Here is a 14,513-nt window from a genome sequence, read left to right as displayed (position 1 = left end):
TGTCTGGGGTGGAAATACCCGTGGTCCTCTGGGGCTGCACCCAGGGCTGGACCCAGCTGGAAATGCTGGTGGAAAAGCCCTGGGCTGCAGGGAGCCATCACAAAACGTTCCACAGACCCGGCTCTGCTACACCTGGATGTTCCCACCTCCCACAGCAGGATCTTCTCAGGTCCCCCATGGTCCTGCTGTGCCCCTTGGAGCTGCTCATCATCCTGCTGCTCCTGCAGGTGGGTGTGGGCTGGGATGTGGACAGGGGGTCCGGCTGATGGGGGCACGGCAGGAGGATGGAGCCAGGATCTCCTCGGGGTGCTGAGCAGTAGGATCAGAGGAACGGGCAGGAGATGGCACCAGAACATTCCACCTGAACACGAGGAAAACATCACTGTGCGGGTGGCTGGGGCCTGGAACAGGCTGCCAGGAGGGGTGATGGGGTCTCCTTCCCTGGAGACACTCAGAATCCTTCTGGACACAATCCTGAGTAGTGTTCTTGAGGGGACCTGCTGGAGCAGGGGGGCTGGACCAGCTGATCTCCCGTGGTCCCTTCCCACCCTAACCCTCTGTGAGTCTGTCTCTGTTGGTGCCTCTGAAAGAGACAGTTCCTCTGCCCCATCTCCTGGGCTCAGGTCTCTGGGAAGGGTTTTCCAGGGCTGGGGACCCTCTGCTCATCCTGCTGGGAATACCAGGGCTCACACCTGGCTGAGCACACTTGTGCCTGGTGCTGACCCTGCCACCTTCACCACCATCCCCCAGGAATTTAGTGGGGTTTCCATGAGTGTTTCTGTGGGATTCATGGTCCTGCACTGGGTTATTCCTTTCTAGCAGTGCCCCTGGCCGGAATGGAGACAGCTCTACCCTGAGCCATGACGTGCAGGTGAACATGAAGAGTGGGGAAGCCAGAAAACACACAGTTAAAGCTTCCAAATTGATTAAAAATGACTACACATAGAAAAGGGGAAAACAGCTCATTCAGGGGGTCCAGCAGGGCTGAACCTGGAGCAAATCCAACAAAGACAACTCACAAGTGCCCAACTGCAGCCTTGCTTGCTGCTTTCACATCACAGAACTTTTCCCTGTAAAGAAAGCTGTGTAAGCAGCTTTACAGTTCCAAGGTAAAGTTCCAAGCCCATTCGTGGCTCAGCAGGTTTATAACCATGATAGTTTTATGGCATTTTGTTTCCTCAGAATAAAGTCACAGGGTAAAAACCTTTGGCTATGTCTGGGCAGGCAGAGATCTGTTCCATTTGTGGAAGCATTAGATAATGTTTCTCTGTAATAAACCTCAAGATTTCCACAGAAATTGTTGAGAAGTAGGAGAAAGGTAGGAGAAAGTTACCTGTGAGGTAACAACAATGGTGTAATTGCAGTGCTGTCCTTGGAGGTGAAAGGTTTCCAGTGAAAAGCAGTGTTTGAAGCCTGGGCAGGAAGCTTGCATTTATATGAAAAGGCAAATTGTGTCAATTTGGGTGTAGCCACCATTTTCTCAGTGATTTATTGTACTCATCTGAGTTAGAGATTTTGGTCCAGCGATCACCTTCTGGTAAATCAGCTGTGTTTGGAACATTTCAAGACACACCACAGAGCCCCTGAGACTCTGAAATTCTCCCCAGACTGAACTCTTTTTTTGCAAAAGACAATTTATGTCCTGTCAACACCAGACAACTTCTAAAGGAGCACTGGATGCAGAGGGACAGGGGTGAATAAAAACTGGAGATACTTGTTTTAGGAAAAGCCACAGAGAAGATACCAAAGACTGGTATCTGCATGGACACAGCATTTTTATGGGGTCTGGCATCACCTGACCAGAGGAATTGCTCTCACAGCTCTCATGGCATTCATTTGGAACGAGATGGATGATATTTGTGATGGTATTTGTGGAGTTAAGGGTTAGATACAATTCAATACAATACTGTCAAAACTGGATCAATATGTTTCTTTGAAGACAAATTCCTCCTAGACAACACATCAAGTTTTTTAGTGACCCACACTTGTCACAATCACTTTTCTTCTTTTCACAAGGTTACTGCTGCTGACAGTTTTTCTCATGAAATTGAAAATTTCAGTTTAAGACAAGCTGTCAGAAGGAAGAGTATTCAGGTTTGTAGTCAGTATTATACAATAACATATACACAGCAGCTAACTGTGCAAACTGGGACATTAAACCCTGTTTTTTATCCAATAGTGGATGGATTCTTACCAGTCAGACAGTCTGCAGCCTCTGAAGAGAACAAAAAGAACCTGGGTTATCACCACCATTGATATTCAAGAGGAAGACAAAGGACCATTCCCCAGATATGCTGGACAGGTACAAACCACCCTGTAGGAAAAGTCCTGCCTGAAGCTCAGCAAGGCATTCATCACCTCAGCTTGTACAATAAAATACCACATGGAGCAGAGGGCAAAAAGTGCGCATTAAAAACCAACTTTTAGAAAACTTACTCATCCAAACTTGACTAATTTCCACAGAGATGGGTAGAACTGTGAGGTGGGAGGGATTTACTGGTCTTTCCTGTGGGAAGCTGCAAGGACAGTAAGGGGAAAGAAGATGATGGAGTGGGTGTTGTAAGAGCGCAGGGAGCTCTGGGCTTGGCTGAGACCAAGAGGCTCCAGCTGCAAAGAAGAGAGGGGCAGAAAGAGGATTGACCTAAATTATTTGTATTTCTGTTCCACCTTCCCTGCTCATGTTGCACCATCCTACTTCTCTCTTTAAAAGCTGTTCAATAATAGATCATACAACACATCACTGAGGTATTTAATCAGTGGACCTGGGGTGGATGAGGCTCCAGAGGTCGGATTGTTTTCCATAGAAGATGATGCCAATGGACACGTGTACGTCCATCGCACCATCGACAGGGAGAGGACTCCAACCTTCCAGGTAACACACCTGGGCACTTCCAGCTGTCTGCAAAGGTTAATCGTTCTCTCATGGCTAAATGCTTCACAGGAAAGAGCCACACCTATAATAATGTTAATGGGTATTTTCATAACTTGCTTTTCTTATCTGGCGCCTATAAATAACTGCTAAATTAATTGGCTCAGCAGAGACCAATTAATTTCTACATCACTATTCATTATAAATCTCTGTGGCTTGTCTGAACTTCCACAAATGTCTGCACGCTTCTTTTCGATCTTTCTGGGATGACTTCTGATCATAACCTAAAAACTTTAAAAGGCTGTCCTGAAATTCAAAATCTGTTCCAGCTCTAGTGGCCAGAACACTGAGTTGTAAACACAACCCCCTAATCAGGAGAATGCAAGCAGATAGTCATGTGTTACAAAAACTGGGTAATCCTGGGGGAGCTGCAAAGTTCTATTACTGTAACTTTACATAAGAGGAAGCATATGTTTCCCCTTAAAAAGCAGAAAAATGCTCACTAGCAGGAAGTGCAATGAAAGAAATGTGGTAACAAGTTTATGAATGAAATATGGGAGTGTGGGTTTGTTTTCCTCCTGAAAAAAATTTTCAGTCATGGTCTCCTTATGTTTATTCGGTAATGATTTCTATTTGGGTCTCTGTGGATTAACTGTATCTAAATTATAGTTTTCCATGTGCTTTTCTGTGCAACATCTTGCCTTTTAGGCAGCCATTTCAAATAATCAATTTCCAGTAAAAATCTTTTTTTACTTTTAAAAATGCTGTTTGAGGCCCAGGATGACCATTACAAATCTACTACTTTTGTAAGGTGAAATAATGACTTAATAATGTGACTGAAAGCCAATGCTAAGCAAATTTGACTGAAGCAGCTTCAACATGGAAGGTTTTTTTTTTTTCTGTTCTGATATCTAAATAGTGTTCAGTTCATCCTGATGTCTGTCTTGCTACTCATTTAGATTCGTTTTGATGTTGAGAACAAAAAATCTGGTGAGCTGCTGGACCGCCCTATATTTTTCAAGATAAAGGTTAAAGATATCAATGACAATGCACCCGAGTTTTCCATGGAAGAATATGGCACTACAATAAGAGAGAACCACAGTAAAGGTAAGTGCCACCCAAACAAGGATTACTGCTGGTTTGTGTATGACTGTTCTCTTCCTAATTCCTTCATTGTTATGATCCCTTTCCTACTAAATCTGTTCCTCTCTCTACTTTTAACTTAAAGACTTGTGAGTTTAGGGACATACTCCTGTTTCCTGCATTTCAACCTCTTGTCTGATTAACCTCAATGTACATTAGGAGATCATTGGAGACATTCTGGAAAAACTTCAGAGATGTTTATTCTTCTTCAAGCCAAGACTTGATCTCAAGTCTGATCTCAGCTGTGGATCTGGGAGCTGCACATGCACCGAACTTCACAGAAGGTGGTCAGACACTGCTCAGAAACACAGAGACTTAGTCTGGGTGTGTACACCTGTGGTGTCAACTCCTCAGGAGCTGGCATGAAAAAATAGTGCATGTTTTTGATGAAGTAAATCCAGGAGTGTGGTAATTCTGTGGTATAACAGTTCTTTGGGCAGATTTGCCACCCAAATGAAATAGTGGCCAGGCTGTGCAGGGATAACCATGGCCATGGGAGAAGCTGCAGATTTTCTTAGGAGCTGTGTGTTTAAGAACCTGCAGACAGGCCTGAGAACTCCACACTGAGAATAAACACTCCCATTAATTTCTCATCAATTCTTCATCCTAGATGAGCCAGTTATCCAAGTCACAGCCCTGGACAAAGACGAAGTGGGCACTGTGAACTCACAGGTGTCCTATTCTATAAGTATACAAATGCCCTCTCCAGATGGACTCACATTTCACATTGATCCAACCACAGGATCAGTATTTCTGTCAGGATGCCTGGATTATAAGGTGATGTATATTTAGCATCTTCTCATCATTAATGCATGATACATGTTCACTGCACAGTGAACACTCACAGGAGTGAGACTCACAGGAGAGTTTCAAATCCAGCTGTAGCTGGCAAAATGTGCAAACTGCTTCTCCACTAAGCTTCAGTTTCTTCAGTCCTTCTTCAGTTCCAGTTTCTTCCTTGTTTCTGTTTTTCAGACTGCCAGCTCTTTCAACCTTCTGATTAAAGCCAGTGACCATGGAAGTCCCCAGCTGTCATCTGCTGCAACAGTGACTGTCGCTGTTGAAGATGCAAACAATCACCTCCCTGCATTTACTAGTGATAATGTAAGGGAAAACATGATTACTTCACTGAGCCTTTCTAAGTTCAGTTCAGTCCTTCCAACTGCTAAATGCTCTCAGCAGTGGAAATGGGAACCCTCAGACCCTTGCAGAATCAGGGCAAAACTTGTGCAAATGAGATCTGTCAGATAAAATATCTCTTAAAGCGCTAAACTTTGTTAATTTTCTGTGTACATCACCAGAAGGTTTCTGCATCACTGGAAGCATAAGGAAGTTGACAGACCAGCTTATTCTGACATCTGGGCAGCTGAGGTACTGATTGCCCAGAGAAGTGGTGGGTGTTCCGCTCCTGGGAGTGTTCCAGAGCAGGGCTGGTCTCATGAGAGGTGTCCCTGCCCATGGCAAGGGTTGGAACAAGGTCACCTTTAGGGTCCCTTCCAACCCAAACCATTCTATGATTACAATCTGCTCATTATTTTACAATCCTAAATAAACCATTCCAGCCAAACCCAGCACATGTATTCAGAGTGCTGAGTCATGTCAGATACTGGTCTGTGTAAATGTTTGAGGTTGTGAAGAGCAGCAACAGGGTTACAACAGTGTGTACAAACTCACCTACAAAAACAAACACTTGCACCAGTGTCTCCTACCTGGTGTTTGAAAGACCTGAGGGAATAATGTTATATCACCTGCAAAAATGGGTTTACACAAAAAGCCTGTGCTTTGTCATCAACTCCTATCTAGTAAAATCCTGACCCTTCTCTCAGCTATGATTTATTCCCTCTCTCTGAGTATAATCCTTTTCAAAAGTTGTGATGCAAGGACAGTGCTGTTTGTATATTAGAAGGCAAGAATCTGAATTTTTAGCTCTCAACCAGTGACCTATTTATTATAAGAAATAAAGACAAACAAATGACATATTGCTACCTCATCACTCCTTAGGTGATTTAACTGGCATTTCTCAGTCTGTCCATGGAGTTCTAGTTAGGCAAGCTGGTGGCTACATTGCACCATCAAAAACTTAGGCCATTGTGAAGAGATTAGATAGATAGATAGATAGATAGATAGATAGATAGATAGATAGATAGATAGATAGATAGATAGAATGAATCCTTATTTCCTTAATTTTCCTTCCTAGTACCATCTGCAGATTTCAGCAGGAGAAGAACATCCAGCTGTGTTACGGCTCCAAGTGGAAGATAAAGACTCTCCCAACACTCCAGCATGGAGAGCAAAATACAAAATAGTAAAGGGCAATGAGGAGGAGCAGTTCACCATTGAGACAGATCCAGCCACAAATGAAGGCATTTTGAGTGTTATCAAGGTGAGGAGATAATAGCAATAGATAAGCTGAATGTGGCAATGTGTCACTTGGCCTGTCTGATTGTGAGGTTCAGAGTCAGCTGAGTTGTGCTCAGCTCATGTGTGTTCCAGGTGACAGGCCTGACTGCCAAAACAAAGGTCATAACTGCTAAGTAACTGCTAATCAACTCCTAAAAAGGCATATCTGCTAATTAAACTGCTTTTGTCTGGGGTTTTCAGCCTCTCAGCTATGAAGGTGACCCCAAGATGAGACTTGTCATTTCTGTAGCAAATGAAGAACCTTTCTTCTGGTGTAAAAATGGCACTGTGATGATCTCTGATCTGGAATCCACTAACACCACTGTGAGCATCGAGGTCTTACAGTCACAACGTGCTCCAAGGTTTCATCCTCCTATCCTTATTGTCCAAAAGGAAGATTCAATGAAGCCTGGGAGGATATTTCGAAAGTATCCTGCCACATATCCAGATGATGTGCCAAATAAGATAAAGTAAGTGGCAATGTTCCAACTCTTAAGAAATCTTAAGCTTAGGGATATAAAGAGGTTTGCAAGTGTAGTTTGGTACCCAAAATGCACTTAAAACAATAACCTGTAATTTTTCCCTTTCTTTTTCAGATATGAACTAGCCAGTGACCCAGATGGTTGGCTGAGAGTGGATGAGAACTCTGGTGTCCTTACTGTGGCAAAAGAATTTGATCAAGAATCCCCCTTCTTGAACAACAGCGTGTACACCATTATTGTTCATGCTACTGATCATGGTAAGCAGCCAGTCAGAGAATATTCAGGCAGTCTGGACTGTGAAATGAGGTGCATGTTGAACATTAAGAGATAGCAACATGAAATGGTTAATGGATAATAAAACACCCTAATGTTTATAACTTGTGCTATGTGTGACTGGTAGGATAAACCAGACAGATCCTGCCACAGGACTGGCATTTGTCAATGCCCAGTTGTGTTTGTGTTTCTTTTGCTCCTGCCCAGGCAAGCCCCCACAGACTGGTACAGGCACCATCCTGCTTTACTTGTCTGACATTGATGATCATATGCCATCATTGGTGGCTCCTGCTTTAGATGTGTGTGACAAAACAGAAGGGACACCTCTCCTTATAGAAGCCAAGTCTGCTCTGGCCCATTCCCATTCAGGGCCATTTACATTTGAGCTGGCTGAGGACTCTGAAGATGTGAAGCGTAACTGGACATTAGGAAGGAACTTTGGTGAGCGCTTCCTTATGTCTCCTTCCTGAGTTTATTGTCAGTTGTGGACCCTTTGGTTATTTCACTCTCTTCCCTTTATGGTTTGTTACTGATGAGTCCCAGTGAGACTGAAATGATGGGAAGGAAGAGCCGTCAAAATATGAATTTGTGGCAATTTGTGAAAAGTGACATTGCTCTTATCTCTGCTGAGGACAGGACCAGCAGCAATGTGCTCAAACTGCAGAAAGGGGGATAAGACAGTTGAGGAACCACTTCTTCACTTGATTAACTACCTAAAGAATTCCAGAGGCTATCAGGGAGCTGTGCCAGAGTGCAGCCAGGCTGGGGCAGATCTCTGCCCAGAAGGCTCGGTGAGGTGATAAGGTGGAATATAATTTAGTCCTATTTACTATGGTGCATTAAGGCTGGAAAAACTATTTGAAACTGGGGTGCAAATGAGTTTCCTTTATCAACACAGGGGACCTTAGAATACTTGACTTCTTTCTGTGAGTCTTGAAATGATTCACTTGTCTTTTTAGGGCAGTCAGTTGAACTTCTGATGTTAAGAAGCCTCCCACAAGGCAGCTACTTGGTGCCCATCATTATTCAGGACAGGCAAGGATTTTCCAGAAGGCAGAACCAGCACATCAGGCTCTGCTTTTGTGCAGATGGACACACATGTAAATATTCACCAGTTCTACCAGCAGGAGTGGGACTTGGAAGTGGTGCCATTGTGATAATACTGATGGCTTTCTTATTACTACTGGGTAAGCAACCTCCTAAGTTAGACATGCAGGTTCTCTGTCATTTGACCACTTGGTCTCATTGCAATTGCAGCTCCTAAGCTCAAATCTACTAAAATCATGATTATTTTGCATGTAGAGGATCACTGGCAAATGTAAATTGGCATTAAGCTAAACTCTAGTACAACACCACGAGTATTTTTATTTGCATTGAATACTTGACTTTTTTTGACATTTTCTGTGTCCTGGCAAACTGAAAGTAATAAAATTCTCCCATGGAAGTAAAACTTATTCTAGAGCTGATTTCTCAGCACCGGCTCATGTTGGTTAATGCTGGAGAGAACTGCTGATTCCTTTGCTGAAGAAAGATTAATAGATTATCTGAGCATTGTTCTCTGGTCACCTGTGCATGATTTACTCTGTCTGCCTGCTCAGTCTCACCACTCTGACCAAGAATTCCACCTGCACAGCTGCATTGCTGGGATTTCCCAAGGGAGCTCCTTTGGAAGTGGGCTGGGAACCTCTCCCACACTGTTTTGAGCCAAACCCATCTATTCCCAGTGCCCATTTCTCCTTTCCCTTTGTCCTTTACAGTATCCAGCATCATGCTCTGCCGGTGCTACTGGTCAGGGGCTAAAAGCAAAGCCATTGCTCCACCCCAGGAAGGTGAACAGACTTTAATCACCTATAATGAAGAGAGCAGAAGTGCTTTTTCTGAGGTGAGTGTGACAGCATATATCCACACTACCCCACCAGTGCTGTGTGGCTGAATGTGCTACTGATCATCTCTTTAATTATGTTTCCTCTGGTTTTGCTACTGAGCAAAATTTGCCACTAAGCCTGTCTGCGGAGCTGTGCTCTGCATGGTCTGGATGATGCCACTCTGGTGACAGACTGTTACCACTCCTGCCCTTTTCAGTATCAGCAGGACCTTTCCAGGTGCCTCATCCTGCTGGTGAATCCGACTGGGGAGGGAGCACAGCACCTCCTGCCACTCTACTGCACACACATCCTGGTGTGTGCAACAAGGGAGTAAATGAGAAAATGGAATAGTCTGCAGAGGTGTGATCCTTCACACTTAGTTCAGTTCCTTATTAACACCATCCCTCCCCCTCTGTGCAGGCTGGGCTGGATGTTACACACAGTGCCACTCCAACACCTGTGTCTGTGGAGGCTGGAAAAGAAGTGATTGCTGAGGTAACTGCCTGGCTCTTGATGAAAATGTCCTTTTTTTATACCAAGGGAAGTGGTATCCTGGAAATTAGGTCTGGTGTTAATATGAGTGGGAAGAATAATGCAATATCATTCAATTAGAAAATAACTGTCACTTGTTGGAGTAGCTGGAGAAGGCAGAACAAAAGAAATGGATGTAACAGAGAGAAAGATAATTGGAGTTATTTTTAAATGAAAGAAATGTCAGAAGGTGGCTTTATGCTGGTCACACCTGAGCTAGGGTGTCTGTCTTCCAGAATGGCTGCTTCACTGGGTATGAGACATCCCTAGCCAGACACCTGGACTGCTTCATACAGACAGTGGGCAGAGCACTGGCTCAGGTAAGAAATGAGCATTGAGCTCCTCCTGTGTCAAGTTTTGCAAGCACAGGAGAAAGGGCTTGCAAAACTGGAGAGCTGCTCTGGCTCGAGCTGCTCTGAGCCCACACTTCTGAAGCACTGCAATTGGAAGCAAGGGATATATTTGATGGGAAAACATTCAAGACTTTGTTGAAAATATCTTTTTTTCCTTGACTGAATTGTCCTTCAGTTCGGAGAAGTGGGGCTAAAATACTTCCTGTACTTGAGCAAGGTTAGAGTTTTGTCACCTGCTGTTGCACTTCTGTGCTGGCAGGAATTAAAATTCCTCTTGCCTTGCCCTGTCTGACCTTGCATGTTTATAGTCCTGTCCTTTGCCCTCCTTGGCCAGACTGCAGGCCCTACCAGCCAAGGTCACTTGCCAGCTCTCGGTTCAGGACAGATCAAATGCCCTTTGCTGCCCCATTTGTACCCTGGGGAAAGTTCAGACTCTGGAACTTAGGCAGCTGAGACTTTCTGTAGAAAATTTCCTTGTCAGAGAAAAACTCATATTCTTCCCTGTAAATTCTTGCCTAATTTGCATGCCATAATTTCCTTTAATTTTCAAAAGGGCAGTAGGAGCAAGTGCTGACTTTCATTGTTTCTCCCCTTCTTTAGAAAGTGTATTACCAAAGCACACTGGAAGATTACAGGGACATGTGTGAACCTTGCAGATACACTGAGGAAGGAGAATTAGAGCCCAGTAACTCCCCCTGCTCCATCTCCATTAGCAGTGAGGACCTGCCTGATGATTTCTTGAACACTCTGGGACCAATGTTTTGTGCTCTGGAAGAGATCTGTCAGAAGTGATCTCCATCACTCAGTTAATGTCAGAAGGCTGTGACTATGGTGCTGCAAAGGCTTCTGGCAGGAGCAGTGACAATTTCAGGAAAAAAGGACCATCTGTACCTGAAGGCATTGCAGTGTTTGCAGCATGAGCACCTGGCCTTTCATCCTTCCTGCCTGCACTGGTTCACATGGGCAGCCAAAAACCTGCTGTGTCTCCAGGGTCCACTGTGCAGGGGTGATGGGGCGATTTTGGCATATTTGTGCACACTGACACAAATAGAAGATCTGATATTATCAAGGATCCTCATTTTGATATGCAAAGTTAAAAAAAAAACAAACTAGATCAACTAGGCTTGAAATTCCAGACCAAGTTCCATGTGGAAATAAGTCAGTTTTGAAGAGAGAAGGAAATTACCTGCTAGACCAGTGTATAGTCCTTTCTCCAGTAAGTAGCCTCTTTAAATCCAAGATTAAGTTTAGTACAGTGCCATATTTTATATCCTTATATATGACAATGAAACATCAAAGAGAAAGTTAATTTCTCCTCTGGGTTTATGCCCTTGGACAGCTCTGCACTGTCCCTCCTTTAGCATGAAAGAGGAACTTTTGGTGCTCATGTGTGTGCTGGCATCTGCTGGCTGTTGGTATCACTGCTGTAAATAATACCCTAAATGCTAAGAAATTGTTGTTAGACAAGGTTATTCCTTTCAATGAAATAACTTCCTGCTCTAAATTAGCCACAAGTGCCTCTGAGGGGGAAACTCGTGGGTTTCCTCAAGCACTGCTGATAAAACAGGTGAAATGATAAAAAAGGGAAGGTATCAAATTTCCCTATCAGGAAACCACAGATGTGTTATTTTTAAATTTTGAGGTTAGGACATGTCTGACTGTGTGTGATTGAACTCTGCTCAGTTATGGCACGAATGCTGTTGGTCTTACAATACAGAAATGAGGGAAGAACAGCTCAGGAGATTGTGTTCTGCCATTAGGTAAGTTATACATGCAGGAAGTGGTGGAATTAGTTACAAATCTTACTCCTGGCCTATTACAATTTTGTGTTGAAAGAAAAATGCTTTGCCCAAGGCAAGCACTAAGTCTGGGAGTTAAGACATTGTTTTTGTGTTTCAAAGTTTACTTAAACAATAAATTATGCTTTTGCTCAGATATTATTAATATTAATAATATTAATATTAATTAATATTAATAATTCCAGGCTGGGAACATTAGTCAAGTGTGATAAAAGAATTTGGCTGAGTGGCAGGCAGCCACATTGTCCTAAATGGCAGCAGCAAGATCTGTTTACACAATAAATCACTCCTGTGGTAAACTGTCCTTATAATTCCAGATGGGAGACTTCAAGTCAGGCCAGTGATTCAGCAGCACTGCTAATACCTGAGGTGACATTTTTATTGCAGATGATAACCATATTGTTAAGGCTAGAGTTACGCTCTTCTGAAATTTTCTTCTGAAAATTGCACAAGGCTGAAAATAATCATGGAAGTGTTCTGTGTGTTTCCTCATGGTGGGTTTGGAGCACACCATGTCTGCAGTCACCCAAACGTGAGGTGTGATCAGACCTACGGTTGCTAATGTTGGTAAAGTTCCTTCTTGCATGGGACTAAGAAACCTGTTTTAATGGAACCCTATTTCTTGGGAAATGGAATGTTCCCTGGAGGATCTCACAATTGCATACCCTGTGCCCACACAGGTGGGAACATTCAGTGTCTCAGCTTCAGGAATCTGAAGATTTGCACACACTAAGCTAACACAGCTTCTCAACACCATTGTGACATAATGATGCAATGTTTACACTTTGAACAGCAGAAATTTAGGCTGAAGGAGCAGCTTGGTTGACCACAGTCACACAAAGCTGTGGCAAACTAAGGAGTGGCACTTACCAATACTGCTGCATGAGTATCCTGCCTTTCACCAAAGAATTTGACCCTTGCAGCAGCTCTTAGCCCATTCCTTTTGAGCAGACCTGAGGGAAATGTGCTCTGCTGTGGTCATATCAAACCAGTACAAAATTTCTACAGTCTGGGAGCCAACAGTGGTGGAAACAGCAAATAATTAAACCCTTCATTTTACAGATAAAGGACAGATGAACAGCAATTCTAAGTCAGCTCCTGTAATCAGAAAGAGACTTGTAGAACGGGTCTGGATGGTCAGAATCTCCTTTTGTCACTGTAATAACTGAAGTATCGTTATATTCACAATTCCCACCAAGCCCTGTCATTTATGCAAGTACCTGACCAAAAATATTCCTCTTTTTTTTCCACTAAGTATTTGCAGTCAGTAATTTAGTGATTTGACACTTGAACTCCTGTTAACGATCGCTGAATACTTTTATGTAGGCATGACAAAACATGGTACAAACACCCAAATAACCACTCAAACTGCTGAAAGCTGTTATGAATCCTGTTGCAAACACAGGGACAGGAAATCTGTCATACATCAACTGGAGGGATCTGGAACACCACAAAAAACTGCAGCACTAAGTCTGGGTTGTAGGTATGTGTGTCAGCTCCATATGACAATTACTTCTTTCTCCATCTGTGCATTAGGTTTGAGTTGACATTTTTCCTCAAAGGGGAGTGAAGGAAACTTGAATGAGATTATTATCTCCCATTGTTTTAAAAACTAGGAACTTCTGCTCGAGACACCAGTAAGTTTTTAGAGGAATTTGGCAGAAGGGAGGCCCAGGCTGGTGAGGAACAGCTTCACAAACAAATTACTACAATCAAAAAGGTTTATTTAGAGGCTTTCATGAGGAACAATTATTACTAAGACGTGAAAATGAGGCATGAACCAATTAATTTCTCCCCTACACCACACATTTGAGGCAGTCACACTTTGAAGGCACTATTGCAGGCAGCTGCTCAGTGAATGTCTCAACCATGTGAGGCAACACCAGGAGATAAACCAAGAGGGAAGAGTCGGGGGCAGCAGGTTTACTCGTGCCACACCTCACTCTGAATCTTGCCATGGTGCCCCAGGCTGCTCACAGGTTGGGCCTGGCTGCTGCTGCCCTGTCTCCACAGGGTGTGAGGAACCATCAGTGTCCCGTCACCAAGGGACCTTCCACAGGTTCCCCTGGAGGTTGATGCTCTGTCCCTGCTGGATGCACACCACAGCAAACCTGGGCTGTGGATTTGTCCTTTAGCACAGGCAGGTGCCGGGATTCTTCCCAAGGCCCCTCTGCTTGTGCTCTCCATCCCCAAGGCAGGCAGAGGACTCGAGCCGTGCCCACAGGCCCAGCCCTGAGCTCTGTGCGCAGCCAGCTGTGCGTTATCCATGGCCCCAGCTGTGCGTTATCCATGGCCCCAGCTGTGTGCTATCCATGGCCCCAGCTGTGTGTTATCCATGGCCCCAGCTGTGCGTTATCCATGGCCCCAGCTGTGTGCTATCCATGGCCCCAGCTGTGTGCTATCCATGGCCCCAGCTGTGTGCTATCCATGGCCCCAGCTGTGCGTTATCCATGGCCCCAGCTGTGTGCTATCCATGGCCCCAGCTGCGCGTTATCCATGGCCCCAGCTGTGTGCTATCCATGGCCCCAGCTGTGCGCTATCCATGGCCCCAGCTGTGCGCTATCCATGGCCCCAGCTGTGCGCTATCCATGGCCCCAGCTGCGCGTTATCCATGGCCCCAGCTGTGCGCTATCCATGGCCCCAGCTGTGCGCTATCCATGGCCCCAGCTGTGCGCTATCCATGGCCCCAGCCCAGGCTTGGCTCAGTCCCGCTGTCACAGGCACTGTGAGGAGCCTCGGGCTCCTTCTGGCTTTAAACTAAGCACCTCCATGGCTTTAAACTAAGCACCTCCACGGCT

The 14,513-nt window shown here is 44.5% G+C and overlaps 1 protein-coding gene across 1 annotated transcript; it reads left to right on the top strand.

Moving 5' to 3' along the window:
* Positions 1-13: 13 nt before the first annotated feature.
* CDH26 (cadherin 26) lies at positions 14-11,279 on the top strand. Its single transcript, XM_088064627.1, has 16 exons — positions 14-227; positions 2,017-2,094; positions 2,180-2,302; positions 2,711-2,872; positions 3,829-3,976; positions 4,623-4,789; positions 4,988-5,116; positions 6,210-6,395; positions 6,614-6,882; positions 7,009-7,151; positions 7,375-7,608; positions 8,127-8,354; positions 8,925-9,049; positions 9,453-9,527; positions 9,800-9,883; positions 10,517-11,279. The coding sequence occupies exons 1-16, from the start codon at positions 63-65 to the stop codon at positions 10,706-10,708; spliced, it is 2,508 nt and encodes an 835-aa protein (XP_087920753.1). The 5' UTR covers positions 14-62; the 3' UTR covers positions 10,709-11,279.
* Positions 11,280-14,513: the final 3,234 nt, after the last annotated feature.

Source organism: Pseudopodoces humilis, chromosome 19 (assembly GCF_049639895.1).
Source record: "Pseudopodoces humilis isolate 2021_Gansu_Grassland_sample_001 chromosome 19, ASM4963989v1, whole genome shotgun sequence".
Lineage (NCBI taxonomy): Eukaryota > Metazoa > Chordata > Aves > Passeriformes > Paridae > Pseudopodoces > Pseudopodoces humilis.
Note: the sequence above shows the minus strand (reverse complement) of the source record. Positions and strands in the feature narration are given on the sequence as shown.

Bases quoted from the DNA above. Each gene is read 5' to 3' on its own strand.
- CDH26 (XM_088064627.1), top strand. From the start codon at position 63: ATGCTGGTGGAAAAGCCCTGGGCTGCAGGGAGCCATCACAAAACGTTC. The intron at 228-2,016 runs GTGGGTGTGGGC...TCTTTTCACAAG, and splicing joins TCATCCTGCTGCTCCTGCAG to GTTACTGCTGCTGACAGTTT. The intron at 5,117-6,209 runs GTAAGGGAAAAC...TTTCCTTCCTAG, and splicing joins CTGCATTTACTAGTGATAAT to TACCATCTGCAGATTTCAGC.